At 35.8% G+C, this 16,215-nt stretch overlaps 1 protein-coding gene across 2 annotated transcripts; it reads right to left on the bottom strand.

The window, feature by feature from the left end:
* Nucleotides 1-2,784: 2,784 nt before the first annotated feature.
* LOC143720583 (N-acylneuraminate cytidylyltransferase B-like) lies at nucleotides 2,785-16,160 on the bottom strand. 2 transcript variants are annotated; one of them, XM_077210133.1, is made up of 8 exons: nucleotides 15,814-16,154; nucleotides 15,205-15,347; nucleotides 13,575-13,730; nucleotides 13,151-13,284; nucleotides 5,192-5,286; nucleotides 4,948-5,119; nucleotides 3,813-3,978; nucleotides 2,785-3,123 (listed from the first exon to the last, which is right to left on the bottom strand). In XM_077210133.1, exons 1-8 carry the CDS (start codon nucleotides 16,011-16,013, stop codon nucleotides 2,909-2,911), a joined length of 1,281 nt encoding a protein of 426 aa, XP_077066248.1. In that variant the 5' UTR covers nucleotides 16,014-16,154; the 3' UTR covers nucleotides 2,785-2,908. The 2 variants fall into 2 exon arrangements, with proteins under 2 accessions (XP_077066248.1, XP_077066249.1); XM_077210134.1 differs by having other exon boundaries at nucleotides 2,957-3,123; nucleotides 3,766-3,978; nucleotides 15,814-16,160.
* Nucleotides 16,161-16,215: the final 55 nt, after the last annotated feature.

The following is a 16,215-nucleotide window of genomic DNA, read 5'->3' as shown; positions in this document are numbered from 1 at the left end:
AATTCTTAATGCAATCGATCAACTGAGTATGATGATATTTTTATTATTATACTTGAGCTGTGAACTCAATAACTGATTATGTTAAGTATAACTTTAACAGAATATGTTACAACAGATTTATAGTTCCCAGCATAAAACTCTGTAAGGAGAGTAAAAATATTGAAATTACGTGTTATTTTTTTTATATTATAGTTTTTGCACAAGATCAATAAGTGAGATCTGTTATTTTTGAAATTTAAAGGTGTTTCTGTTTCAAATGTAAGATAATTGAGTTACTTATTCTAAATTTAATGGTTTTAATTAAGTTTCACTTTCTTTTGTACTTTTATTTCACAGTACTCACAACAGTGACATGTGAAGGCCAAGTTTGGTAACCCATACTCAGAAATTGTTCTGTGCATTTAACCCATCCAAGTGAGTGCACACAGATTAGGCGGGTAGTGAACACACACACACACACACACACACACACACACACACACACACACACTGCAAAAAATGGGGACACGCATCCGGAACAGTGGTGTTAGGAGGTAACAGTTTAGGACCCAAGGACCAGATGTTTGAAAGAAGACCCCAAGTCAGAATTATTATAAATTAAAGAAAAGTTTTACTGAAGATAGTTTCATCAGCAGAAGTCAGCTTCAAGACTCACACAGGAGATACAGTTACAAAGATCACAACAGTTATACCATTTCCAAGGTCTAAGCTACGTCATTGCTTACAGGTTGAATGATTCTCATTGGCTAAGAAATAGTTAAACACAGTAATTTTCCACACATATACAGATTGACTGAAGCTTATCTCCAAGGATTATGCAGCTGACACTCGGACCCTGAAGTTAGGCACGTCGTGATCCTTTCAGGTCGCAGATTTGTGTTGCTGAGCACCAGCCTGTCTTGAACAACAACTCAGTCAATCTCCAATAATGCCAGTGGTTCCTTAACCTGTAACCAAGAAGACTAACACACACACACCGACACACAGCTTTTCCAGGTTGGATTTGGCCAGACTCTAACTATAAACAGGAGAGTCCTCTCAAAACATCAAGATAATGCGTTCTTTCTCTCAAGGATAGCTAAACTTTAGTCTAACTGGAAAGTAAGGCTTTAACAAAAAAATGGTCCATTAAACTATTGGCTTCAATGACCCCTACTATGTTTTAACATGTTGAAGACCTTTCTCAAACACAAAACAAGTCCATATTTCATTTCTGGAAGCTGGGCTAAATAAGCAAGCACTGCATTCAGAGATCAAATACAGACATTAAAGAATACATGAAAAGAACATTTCAGTAATCACACTGGTGACATTTATAACAAAGTAAAATCTCCAGGGAAGTCATTCATATCATTTGATATTTAGAAGGAAACATATTTATGTAATCACTTAGTTATAATCACTCATTACATATTATACACTGAAGCAGCAGTGGATTCCAATCCACCCTCTTCACTGGGATCCTGATGAGCTGATCAACAAGCCCATAACATCCTGTTGACATTCTCTAAGTATGAACACCTCTTATATATTATTAGTAAATGTATTTTTCATGCCAGAAATGTATGCTACTTTCAAATATTCAATCAAATAATATGACGTAATTGTCTACTGTTTCTTTAGAATAGCCAATTTGGTTAATATCACAGCAGAATATCTCTAGACTGAATCCACTGCCATCTGTGTAAGCTACTCTCTAATTTTGTCTGGTATTAACCCTGTTCCGTGTGTGTGTGTGTGTGTGTGTACAGTTCCAATATCAGCACCGTTGCGGACTTGGAGGAGTTCCGTTTACACACACACACACACACACACGACTTGTTTAAATACTTTTGTTGTTAATAAATAACAATAAATTGTTGTTGTACCAACAATATCTTCTTTTCATTGTAGAAATATCAAATGTCATGATTTACCAATGCAAGAGAGTAGGCCTACCGGCACCTTTTCCCCCACTTCTAGCACTGGTGCTCACATGACCAGCGTCGGCCAATAGTGAGCCGGCGTTCTGACGTAGAACCTGGAAGCGCTGCACTGTGTTTACTGCACTGTTTGCCATAGATATATACACTAGATGTCGCCTTGGTGTTCTAAGCATGCGTCAAAACCACCGCGATCTTGGAACAGGGGTCTTGTCATAAGAAGTAGCTAGGTAACGCTGAATTCATGGATGTCGGACTTTTGTGCTGCATATGGATGTTCACACGAACGAAATCTAAGAACCAGACAGCAAGGGATTACATTTCACAAGAATGTGAACATTTTTTTATTTTTTTAAATTTCACTGGACTGGATGATAAATACATGTCTGACCGTTGGAACGAACCACAAAAACGAGAAAATCGCATTCATGACGATTTATGGTGATTTTATTTCCGTTAGACCTTTTCCTACATTGATGCTGATGCATTAAAGAGGAGGGGCTCCCCTGTTCCATGATGGCGGCTCTATTGATGCATTAGTTCCAATGAACTGCCGTAGCCAAGGTGACATCTAGTGTTTATATCTATGCGTGTTTACAAAGTCAACAGTGTAGGAGACTGACACAGAAGAGAAGAAATCTTTGAATAAAGTTATTTGTGGATGAACTAACCCTTTATCTAAAAACTTATTAGTGACTTATAACTTACGTCTGCACAACACTCTCCTTGATGACATTGACAAGGACATTTCCTTGTCACATAGTAGAAGATTAAACATTAAACCATAAAATGATATTCAATAAGTAAATGAATTTTGAATGTGAAGAAATGAGTAAATATATAGAGAGATCAAGTAAAAAGATAAAGTAGAACAGCTGTTTTATTGCTCACAGACACACAGGTAATTTATTAATTCAAATTAGATCCGATGTCATATTATAACAGCAACACAAACTGATTGTTTAAAATAGAAACTGGAATATGCTTTAAAAATGAGCCCTGTTAATGCGATCCTGGTTCACGTGTGATGAGCTCTTTTTCTTCAGCATCAGAATGTACTCGGCAAACTCTCGAACGGCTCCGTGGCCGGCGGGTCTCTGACAGGTGTATTTCGCTGCGATGAGATCTGCCACAGGTGCGTCACATGGGACGCCATTCAGCCCCACCTGAGACAAGATCTCTATGTCTTCAGCTTCTGAACCTGTGAGGGAAAAAATCACAGACCGCTCAATAAAAAAATTAAGATTTTGCATGTGGTTCCAGGTTTATTTAGACCATTCATTTGGACGTTCCCGTGTCTTGTAAAACACTGCAAAATGCTCTAGATCGAAGCTTTAACTCACAGCCTATGATACATAGATTATTAAAATCTAGATTATTAATTAATAAAGAGCTACAATTCATTTTAGTAATTTCACAAGTAAGAATTAGCATAGTTATACCATACAAGGCAGAGTAAAATGCATTTAACATTTTTAATATATGTTGAGAGGTCTTTTGAATATACAGGAGGTCATAATGGAAATAAATGACATAGTACATCTAATATAGTCAGAGTTAAAAATAATTTATAATAAACAGTGCAATATTCAATAAAAAAATAAGAATTGTAAATTTGATTTCATGATAACTTTGATGAATTTTTGCAACATCGACACCATTAATAAACTGAATCAACATTAAACTGAGCTGAATAATGACACTATTGTCTTTCTGGCAGAATTAGAATTTGTCCCATATTTGATGAAGTCTTCCTCATTAATACTGTATTTTTTTCCCGTTTATTACTGTGAAGCTGCTTTGAAACCATCTGTATTGCATATATAAATAAATGTTACTTGACCTGCTTAGAACTGGTTTTCGCTGGATTTTTGAACATGACACTCTCACCCATGAATGCCACTTCATCCCAGCGCAGTTTCTTCTCTTTCATCAGCGTCTCCACATCAAACCCTTTCTGCTGTTCTCCAATCCTGAGGCCACATCCGGCCTGCTGGGACACTTTCTTCAGGAGACTCCTGGAAATCGGCTCGTTCACGCTGGATATGAGGATCACCTGATGAAAGATAGGAAACATTAAATCAAAATGATCCCTGTTTTACTTTCTTAATACATTTTATTATATATCTATGCGTGTTTACAAAGTCAACAGTGTAGGAGACTGACACAGAAGAGAATAAATCTTTGAATAAAGTTATTTCTGGTTGTTTTTGCGCACAAAACGTATTATGGTCACTTCATGACATTAAGGTTGAACCACTGTAGTCACATGTACTATTTTAATAATGTCTTTATTACTTTTCTGGGGCTTGAAAGTTGCAAAACGTTGCTGCCTATGGCTGGCAGAAAGCTCTCAGATTTCATCAAAAAGATCGACAGAATTTATGACAGATTTTGCATTTGTGGATGAACTAACCCTTTATCTAAAAACTTATTAGAGACGTCACATAGCAAAATGATATTCAATAAGTAAATGTATTTTGAATGTGAAGAAATTAGTAAATATATAGAGAGAGATCAAGTAAAAAGATAACTTTCTGTTTCGCTTTCTTAATACATTTTATTCTGCTCTTAATGTTGCATGCTATTGACAATAATAGATGTATGAACAAATAAAATGGTTTGTGAATGGCCATAGGTGTTGTTACTCTATAAAAAGGGGAAGTAATGGCAGCTGGTTGCCAGAACTTTTTTTTTTTTTCAGGTATGGTATCCCACTTATGCATATCCCACAATTTGCATAAAAATCATTGATAAAAATAAGTGGATGGAAAAATAGATACTGTAAATTATACGATTTTTTAAAATGTTTTAACATCCAAAGTCTGTACATTTGACAGCATTTTAATATAAAATTAAGTCCTGTTATATTTACAGTTTTTTATTATAGTAAGGGAACTTCCCATTAATAAATGATCAGGTGTTTACCATAGTATTTTTATAGTATTATACTGCTAAAATTATAATTTTTTAACAGCGTAAAGGTACTATGCACCATTATTTGTCCCAGCCAACACAACTGTACCTTTATATCTTCTCTCTTTAGCATCTGTATGCCTGCCACGTCTCGAGCATTAATGGCCACAAGATCCTCCCCAGAAACCGACATGTATATCTGACTGTTCGTCAAACAGCCAGACACTTTACACAGAAACAGCTTTACTGCCGCTATTTCCTCTCGGCCGAAGTAGCCAAATCTGCAGAAAAGGGCAGCATTTATATCTGCATTATTGTGTTGTGTCACTAACAGAGTTTGATGAAATACCCACCTCAGAACTCTCTGCTCAGCGACAGGCCAGTCGATGTCCACGTCGATATCAACGCTGTGCTCAGGCAGCATTTCATAGTAAGCGATCTTGCCCAGCTAAAACACACAGAAAAGATCAAAACAACTGACGCAGACGAGGTTTCACACATGGGACATTCTCAAAAAATTATTTCTCTCATTAAAGCTGATGACAAGTACTTATGAACATATTTACATTTGAATTTATTTATTTATTTCAAATAAAGGACTGGTTGTGATACCAGTGAGAGAGAACAAAGCAAATTAACATTTGAATTTCTCTCTTGTGCACCATTCGAGACGCAAGTCTCACCTAAGCAATCCTAATCTACATCTTTTCCCTTGACACCCCATTCTCCCCCCACTCCTTCTCCCTCATGCTGAGATCATCTGAAATTCACCCAAGAATCAATATAGTTTAATGTGAATAATTATCATACAGTATCACATATGTTTGATATCATTTGAAATGTCTCAGTGCGACTGGTACAAAGGTCTCATTCCTAAAGAAGTAAACCAAAAGGTAATAAGGCATTTAAGAGTTTAGAAATAATTCACATACATAGGAGGGTGTGTCTTCTAGGCAAATGGTGTCAGAAGGTGTAAACTCAAATCAAATTCCCATTGTTAGCAAATGGTTCCATGTAAATCAACTTCTGACCCCAGTAAGTCTGGGACGGTGATTAATGTGAATTGCCACTGTGAAAGTGAACTCATGTTTACATTTGAAAAGAGGTCTGTCTATATAATAAAATGCAACTAGAGCTTGGGGTGTTTTCTGTAACCAGATGCGAAGTGTTTTGCGTTTTGGTGTTTTGGTTTACACCTTCTGAGACCATTTGCCTAGAAGACACACCCTCCTATGTATGTGAATTATTTCTAAACTCTTAAATGCGTTATTACCTTTTGGTTTACTTCTTTGAGAATGAGACCTTTGTACCATGTCGTTTTATAAGGTCAGGGTATTGCATCTTCCCTCTTTATTCTAGAGCTTTTGATGTTTGTATCTATTATATTTGAACTGATTATGCAACTGGCGTGATACATTTACCTGGCATAATAAATTGTAAACATTTGATTTTATTCTAATCGACTCTGACTTTATTTTCAGTAAAGAGTTCAAAAGAATAGTCAAACATTCGCACACACTTAATGATGCACAGATATCATTTGTGGAGTATTTTATTTATTTATTTATTTATGGAGTCAGATGAAATAATGAGTTATTACATATGAGAAAATTTATTTAATTTAATCAAATTACTTTGTCACGTGGAAAGACAGTAACGCGCAGAGACCTTCACCCACTGATCAGAAAACCTTCTTTGGGCCTTACAGTAAATCTTTTTCTAAAGATCTAAGCAGGTTTTCAAAAACAACCAGTTTTATTTTTTTAAAGATATTGAAACCATTGATAATCATTAGTAATTTACATAGTTGCCATTTGATTAATCATTTATTCATTTATTATTATTTGATTTACATAATTTATTCATTTTATCATTTGACCATTTTATAAATATTATTATTATTCACTTATGTCATTTCAGGTTTTTATATTTTATATTACTTATTCCCTTGCTCTTGCAATGCTTGCTATTGTTGTTAAATCTTACAATTGTGTGGGTCAAAGGTGTATTTGTCTTCACGGGTAGGAGATTAGAGTTAAGATAAGAGAGAAAAGAGAAGATTCAACTTCACAGGACGTTACTGAAGCAGTAATTTCCCATGGTTTTTCCCCTGGTACTGGTCAGACGAAGTCAGAGCCTTGAGTAGTGTAACATCTAGATGAAGTCAGAACATTGAGTAGTGTAACATCTAGATGAAATCAGAGCATTGAGTAGTGTAACATCTAGATGAAGCCAGAGCATTGAGTAGTGTAACATCTAGATGAAGTCAGAGTATTGAGTAATGTAACATCTAGATGAAGTCAGAACATTGAGTAGTGTAACATCTAGATAAAGTCAGAGCATTGAGTAGTGTAACATCTAGATGAAGCCAGAGCATTGAGTAGTGTAACATCTAGATGAAGTCAGAGTATTGAGTAGTGTAACATCTAGATGAAGCCAGAGCATTGAGTAGTGTAACATCTAGATGAAGTCAGAGTATTGAGTAGTGTAACATCTAGATGAAGCCAGAGCATTGAGTAGTGTAACATCTAGATGAAGTTAGAGTATTGAGTAATGTAACATCTAGATGAAGTCAGAACATTGAGTAGTGTAACATCTAGATAAAGTCAGAGCATTGAGTAGTGTAACATCTAGATGAAGCCAGAGCATTGAGTAGTGTAACATCTAGATGAAGTCAGAGTATTGAGTAATGTAACATCTAGATGAAGTCAGAACATTGAGTAGTGTAACATCTAGATGAAGCCATAGCATTGAGTAGTGTAACATCTAGATGAAGCCATAGCATTGAGTAGCGTAACATCTAGATGAAGCCATAGCATTGAGTAGTGTAACATCTAGATGAAGCCATAGCATTGAGTTGTGTAACATCTAGATGAAGTTAGAGTATTGAGTAGAGTAACATCTAGATGAAGCCATAGCATTGAGTAGCGTAATATCTAGATGAAGCCAGAGTATTGAGTAGCGTAACATCTAGATGAAGTCAGAGTATTGAGTAGTGCAACATCTAGATTAAGTCAGAACATTGAGTAGTGTAACATCTAGATGAAGTTAGAGCATTGAGTAGTGTAACATCTAGATGAAGTCAGAGTATTGAGTAGTGTAACATCTGGTATAAAGTCAGAGCATTGAGTAGTGTAACATCTAGATGAAGTCAGAGTATTGAGTAGTGTAACATCTGGTATGAAGTCAGAGCATTGAGTAGTGTAACATCTAGATGAAGTTAGAGTATTGAGTAGTGTAACATCTAGATGAAGTCAAGAGTATTGAGTAGTGTAACATCTAGGTGAAGTAAGAGTATTGAGTAGTGTAACATCTAGATGAAGTCAGAGCATTGAGTAGTGTAACATCTAGATGAAGTCAGAGCATTGAGTAGTGTAACATCTAGATTAAGTCAGAGCATTGAGTAGTGTAACATCTAGATGAAGTCAGAACATTGAGTAGCGTAACATCTAGATGAAGCCAGAGCATTGAGTAGTGTAACATCTAGATGAAGTCAGAGTATTGAGTAGTGTAACATCTAGATGAAGCCAGACCATTGAGTAGTGTAACATCTAGATGAAGTTAGAGTATTGAGTAGTGTAACATCTAGATGAAGTCAAAGTATTGAGTAGTGTAACATCTAGATGAAGTCAGAACATTGAGTAGTGTAACATCTAGATGAAGTCAGAGTATTGAGTAGTGTAACATCTAGATGAAGTCAGAGCATTGAGTAGTGTAACATCTAGATGAAGTCAGAGCATTGAGTAGTGTAACATCTAGATTAAGTCAGAGCATTGAGTAGTGTAACATCTAGATGAAGTCAGAACATTGAGTAGCGTAACATCTAAATGAAGCCAGAGCATTGAGTAGTGTAACATCTAGATGAAGTCAGAGTATTGAGTAGTGTAACATCTAGATGAAGTCAGAACATTGAGTAGTGTAACATCTAGATGAAGTCAGAGTATTGCGTAGTGTAACATCTAGATGAAGTGAGAACATTGAGTAGTGTAACATCTAGATGAAGTCAGAGTATTGAGTAGTGTAACATCTAGATGAAGTCAGAACATTGAGTAGTGTAACATCTAGATGAAGTCAGAGTATTGAGTAGTGTAACATCTAGATGAAGTCAGAGCATTGAGTAGTGTAACATCTAGATGAAATCAGAGCATTGAGTAGTGTAACATCTAGATGAAGTCAGAGCATTGAGTAGTGTAACATCTAGATGAAGCCAGAGCATTGAGTAGTGTAACATCTAGATGAAGTCAGAGCATTGAGTAGTGTAACATCTAGATGAAGTCAGAACATTGAGTAATGTAACATCTAGATGAAGTCAGAACATTGAGTAGTGTAACATCTAGATGAAGCCATAGCATTGAGTAGTGTAACATCTAGATGAAGTCAGAGCATTGAGTAGTGTAACATCTAGATGAAGTCAGAGTATTGAGTAGTGTAACATCTGGTATGAAGTCAGAGCATTGAGTAGTGTAACATCTAGATGAAGTTAGAGTATTGAGTAGAGTAACATCTAGATGAAGCCATAGCATTGAGTAGCGTAACATCTAGATGAAGCCAGAGCATTGAGTAGTGTAACATCTAGATGAAGTCAGAGTATTGAGTAGTGCAACATCTAGATTAAGTCAGAATATTGAGTAGTGTAACATCTAGATGAAGTTAGAGCATTGAGTAGTGTAACATCTAGATGAAGTCAGAGTATTGAGTAGTGTAACATCTGGTATAAAGTCAGAGCATTGAGTAGTGTAACATCTAGATGAAGTCAGAGTATTGAGTAGTGTAACATCTGGTATGAAGTCAGAGCATTGAGTAGTGTAACATCTAGATGAAGTTAGAGTATTGAGTAGTGTAACATCTAGATGAAGTTAGAGTATTGAGTAGAGTAACATCTAGATGAAGCCATAGCATTGAGTAGCGTAACATCTAGATGAAGCCAGAGCATTGAGTAGTGTAACATCTAGATGAAGTCAGAGTATTGAGTAGTGCAACATCTAGATTAAGTCAGAATATTGAGTAGTGTAACATCTAGATGAAGTTAGAGCATTGAGTAGTGTAACATCTAGATTAAGTCGGAGTATTGAGTAGTGTAACATCCGGTATAAAGTCATAGCATTGAGTAGTGTAACATCTTGATGAAGTTAGAGTATTGAGTAGTGTAACATCTGGTATGAAGTCAGAGCATTGAGTAGTGTAACATCTAGATGAAGTTAGAGTATTGAGTAGTGTAACATCTAGATGAAGTCAAGAGTATTGAGTAGTGTAACATCTAGGTGAAGTAAGATTATTGAGTAGTGTAACATCTAGATGAAGTCAGAGCATTGAGTAGTGTAACATCTAGATGAAGTCAGAGCATTGAGTAGTGTAACATCTAGATGAAGTCAGAGTATTGAGTAGTATAACATCTAGATTAAGTCAGAACATTGAGTAGTGTAACATCTAGATGAAGTCAGAACATTGAGTAATGTAACATCTAGATGAAGTCAGAACATTGAGTAGTGTAACATCTAGATGAAGTCAGAGTATTGAGTAGTGTAACATCTAGATGAAGTCAGAACATTGAGTAGTGTAACATCTAGATGAAGTCAGAACATTGAGTAGTGTAACATCTAGATGAACTCAGAGTATTGAGTAGTGTAACATCTAGATGAAGTCAGAACATTGAGTAGTGTAACATCTAGATGAAGTCAGAGTATTGAGTAGTGTAACATCTAGATGAAGTCAGAACATTGAGTAGTGTAACATCTAGATGAAGTCAGAGTATTGAGTAGTGTAACATCTAGATGAAGTCAGAGCATTGAGTAGTGTAACATCTAGATGAAGCCAGAGTATTGAGTAGTGTAACATCTAGATGAAGTCAGAGCATTGAGTAGTGTAACATCTAGATGAAATCAGAGCATTGAGTAGTGTAACATCTAGATGAAGCCAGAGCATTGAGTAGTGTAACATCTAGATGAAGTCAGAGTATTGAGTAGTGTAACATCTGGTATAAAGTCAGAGCATTGAGTAGTGTAACATCTAGATGAAGTCAGAGCATTGAGTAGTGTAACATCTGGTATGAAGTCAGAGCATTGAGTAGTGTAACATCTAGATGAAGTTAGAGTATTGAGTAGTGTAACATCTAGATGAAGTCAAGAGTATTGAGTAGTGTAACATCTAGGTGAAGTAAGATTATTGAGTAGTGTAACATCTAGATGAAGTCAGAGCATTGAGTAGTGTAACATCTAGATGAAGTCAGAACATTGAGTAGTGTAACATCTAGATGAAGTCAGAACATTGAGTAATGTAACATCTAGATGAAGTCAGAACATTGAGTAGTGTAACATCTAGATGAAGCCATAGCATTGAGTAGTGTAACATCTAGATGAAGTCAGAGCATTGAGTAGTGTAACATCTAGATGAAGTCAGAGTATTGAGTTGTGTAACATCTAGATGAAGTCAGAGTATTGAGTAGTGTAACATCTGGTATGAAGTCAGAGCATTGAGTAGTGTAACATCTAGATGAAGTCAGAACATTGAGTAATGTAACATCTAGATGAAGTCAGAACATTGAGTAGTGTAACATCTAGATGAAGTTAGAGTATTGAGTAGTGTAACATCTAGATAAAGTCAGAGCATTGAGTAGTGTAACATCTAGATGAAGTCAGAGTATGGAGTAGTGTAACATCTGGTATGAAGTCAGAGCATTGAGTAGTGTAACATCTAGATGAAGTCAGAACATTGAGTAATGTAACATCTAGATGAAGTCAGAACATTGAGTAGTGTAACATCTAGATGAAGTTAGAGTATTGGGTAGTGTAACATCTAGATAAAGTCAGAGCATTGAGTAGTGTAACATCTAGATGAAGTCAGAGTATGGAGTAGTGTAACATCTGGTATGAAGTCAGAGCATTGAGTAGTGTAACATCTAGATGAAGTCAGAGTATTGAGTAGTGTAACATCTGGTATGAAGTCAGAGTATTGAGTAGTGTAACATCTAGATTAAGTCAGAGCATTGAGTAGTGTAACATCAAGGTGAAGTTAGAGTATTGAGTAGTGTAACATCTAGATCAAGTCAGAACATTGAGTAGTGTAACATCTAGATGAAGTAAGAGTATTGAGTAGTGTAACATCTAGATGAAGTCAGAACATTGAGTAGTGTAACATCTAGGTGAAGTTAGAGTATTGAGTAATGTAACATCTAGATGAAGTCAGAGCATTGAGTAGTGTAACATCTAGATGAAGTCAGAGTATTGAGTAGTGTAACATCTAGATGAAGTCAGAGTATTGAGTAGTGTAACATCTAGATGAAGTCAGAGCATTGAAACATACGCAACTAAGGTTATTTAATAAACTCTGCTCTTTTTATTATCATCACTTCGTCTCCTGCTTCTGCTCTTCTCTGGCTTTCTCAGTCAAACTCTCAGGCTGATAGAAGGATGTTAATAAAGTCTTGACAAAATTATAAAAGACAAAACTTTCTGTTGACGGTTTGTTGGGTTGCACACCAGACAAGACAGATATGGGACAAGCATTCTTTTCAAATTATATTACTTATTGTTTATTTTGATTAGTTTCTTTCCATTTCGATTAATTTGGTTTTTGGATTAATGCTTAACCTTGCAAAAAAAAAAAGGTAGGGATGCACCGATATTAACATTTTGGCTGACCGATAACCAATCATTCTTTATATTTGAAAACTGATAACCGATATTTCTTCTATAGCCGATAAGCCAATAATTCTTAACCAAAAGAAAGGTAGGGATGCACCAACATAAAAAATTTTTGCTGACCGATAACCGATATTTTTTTATATTTGAAAGCTGATAACCGATATTTCTTCTATTGCCAATGATAATTTCTTCTAAGCCAATAAGCCGATAATTCTTATCCAAAAAAAAAGGTAGGGATGCACCGTTATTACTGTGTAGCAATGATCACCGGCGTAAAGATGATCAGTGGTGCGCTTTACTACCGCATTAATTACTAACCAAACGCATCCTATATGAGATAAGTCATATATATATATATGATATTACGATTTACAATTGCACAAAACAAGAGGCTGTGAATGCACAAGCGAGTGTATAGTCATGACGAAGGTGTAACTCCATTGTGGATGTACCGTAATAAAAATTAATAATAAAAATGAACAAATAAATAACTAAATGTAATAAGTGGTGTAGCAGAAGAAATGGGAGCAGGGGCTTTTCAGGCACTAATAACTAATAAACTAATAATAAATAATTTACATTATGTCTTTACATGGTGTTTCTAGGCTAATTAAATCGTTTCCATGACTGAGAAGTCAAGGAACAGGTTTGTCACCGTATTTTGATAACTACCTGTTTAAGGCCGTTTTCCAGGTCCTTTCTCTTATAAAAGTAGAAAGAGCCATTTTCATAGAGTTCCCCAGGCCAGTCTTGGCGTCGAGGTCTGTGCGCCACATCGATGTTCGGAGAAGTCGTATTCTTACCCGCTAGTTACAATGAAAGATAGATAACAACGTGTGAACCTTCAGATGTTCTTTATGACTGTCACTAAACATGAAACCTTTTCATAGAAACAGGGTTTGGGGATTTATAATATGATATCAAAGTATATTTATGTGACACTTCTGTTTTTATAACATGCTGTAAAAAAAGTGATCATAAAGGATTGTGCATAAACATCAAATGGAACTTCCTTATTTGCCTTATATTCATATGAAGCAAAAATCTGCAACTGTTTCCTTATCGGAGTATGTGAGATGTTTTCATGATATTGTACCTTTCTCGTCCACCTCCTCCCACCGAAACTGGTGTCTGCGCACCACTGAAAACACATAGTCATACCCCTGTCCCGTGATCATCTGTAGGGCTTCTCTGATATGATGAGGGTGCAGACATGGAGACGTGGCCTGAATATGACAGACGATGTCCACCTCTAGAACACAGCGACAAAACAAATGACAAATACAATAAAGATCGAGGCCTTTCTGGGCCGTAAACAGTTTTAGTAACACTTTACAAAAAGGTTTCATTAGTTAACATGAGAATGAACAATACTTTTACAGCATTTATTGATATTAGTTAATGCACTGTGAACTAACATGAAGAGTTTGATTTTTACTATGTAACATTAAGAAAGATTGTAACAAATGTAAGTAACACTTTACTTGTTACACATTACATGTTGTTACTATAGTAATAACTATAAATTATGCATAATTACATGCAACTAACCCTACAACAAACCTAATTTTAACCCTTAACCCATAGTCAGTACACTTAGTTAATTAATATTACTCAGTACTTAAATGTATAATTAAACTGTAACAAGGATAGACGTTAACAAATGAAACCTTATTGTAAAGAGGTTAATTAAGGCAAACTCTTAAATATTTTACATCTTTTAATTGTTTGTACTTGCTTTATATTCCATGTCTCCCTCTTTATATTACACACATTTATACTGCTTATAAAACATCTAAAACATTTCAACAACGTTCCTTGTTATAATTCATACATTTTGCTTACTAAATATATTTATAATTACATATATCTGCATGGAAAATTACATCCAAAAAATTATTTGAAGTACATAAATTTACTTGCTAAATATACTAAACAAGTTCAAATTAATTCTGCAGTGCTCAACAGCAACTTTTTTTTACACTCTCTCTCACACACAGACACACACAGACACACACACACACACACACACACACACACACACACACACACACACGTTGTGTTTTCATGCTTATCATAGAAATAATGTTTTTTATACTGTACAAACTGTATATTCTCTTCTAGCCTATACATACCCTATTCATAAACCTAACCATCACAAAATTCTGAATTTTTACACTTCCAAAAAACATCACTTAGTATGATTTATAAGCTGTTTTCCTCATGCATGGGCACCAAAACATGTCCAATGATTTTGGATATTGCCATCCTTGTATATATATGTGTGTGTGTGTGTGTGTGTGTGTGTGTGTGTGTGTGTGTGTGTGTGTGTGTGTGTGTGTGTGTGTGTGTGTGTGTGTGTGTGTGTGTGTGTGTGTGTGTGTGTGTGTGTGTGTGTGTGTGTGTGTGTGGTTTACGGGAACTCTCCATAGACTTAATGGTTTTTATTCTGCACAAACTGTACACACACACACACCACATACACCACACACACACACACACACACACACACACACTATTAGCTTATATTTTTTATCTCCTATTCATCAGTTCAAAACAAATAGAAAATTATAGTATAGGTCAAATGACAGAAAATAATATTTCATATCTCATAAAAGGCTCTAAAAGTCAAAGGCTACTTGGCATTTCAAAACCGCATATGTCAGGAAGTTAGGTCATGTTTAGGCATAAAAGGAAAGTATGATGATGATGAAGGTCTGTCTCACCGGGTCTCAGGCGGATGAACTCCTGGATGGTCTCCAGAGAGCTGGAATAATCTTTGGAAACTTCAGGACTGCGACGATGAACTTTCGCACCCCAGACTTTTGCGACACGCTCAATTTCATCATGATCTGTGGAAACCCACACGCTGCCACACATAGTAACATCAATCATTCAAAAAAAAAAATAAAAAAAAAAAAATGTTACTTACAAAAAACAAATTAAGAATATTTTAATATAAATCTGAGAAGATGGAAGCTCGCTGCAGAATAATAATAAGAAATAACAATAATAATAATAAAAGAGTAGGCTAATTGCACCTTATTTTTTCGACTTCTAAGTAGGCTCATAAAAAAATTAGAATTGCGAGATAATAATCTGCAATTAGCCAACATTTTTATTGTTTATTCGTCGCGGAAATATCTGCATCAAAAGCAGCCTTTTAATTGTAGGCTAGCTCATTTTAATCTTAAACATGGCGACAAATATAGGCTATCTATCCACCACAAACATTTATCTCCCAGTTTACATTGGTTTCATTCACACATTGAAGAACAAAAATCTAATTAAAGCCATAATAATAAAATAGTTAAGAAAAGCTCAAACGTAGTTGCCTGTCAACGACTCCTGAGTCCAAGGCAGCTCTCAGAACCCATCCGATGAGAGGAACACCGGCCAGATTCTTGATGTTCTTCAGAGGGATTCCTTTACTGCCACCCCGGGCCAGAATCAGAGCCGCCCGGTGAGGGAGTCCAGAGGACGGGGAACAGACACCCGAACTCACCTGAGCCTGTGCGAACCTGTGGCTCTCCATCGCCCTGAGACGCAGTGAGGGAACTGAGAAGTGAGATTCACACTCACAGGATGCGGATTGGACACTTTTTTTGAGAATGATTTTATTTACTCGTTAGATGACTAGTTTGATCGATTTAAAAGCATATGTTTAGCGATCGGAGGCGTTTCCTATATGACAAATACTCAAATAGATTTATCTGCCAGATCCTATCACTCAGCCG

The sequence above is a fragment of the Siphateles boraxobius genome, unplaced genomic scaffold (assembly GCF_051911475.1).
Source record: "Siphateles boraxobius isolate OS27281-9 unplaced genomic scaffold, OSU_SipBor_1 65, whole genome shotgun sequence".
In the NCBI taxonomy this organism is placed as follows: Eukaryota; Metazoa; Chordata; class Actinopteri; order Cypriniformes; family Leuciscidae; genus Siphateles; species Siphateles boraxobius.
This window is presented reverse-complemented; position numbering and strand designations above follow the sequence as displayed.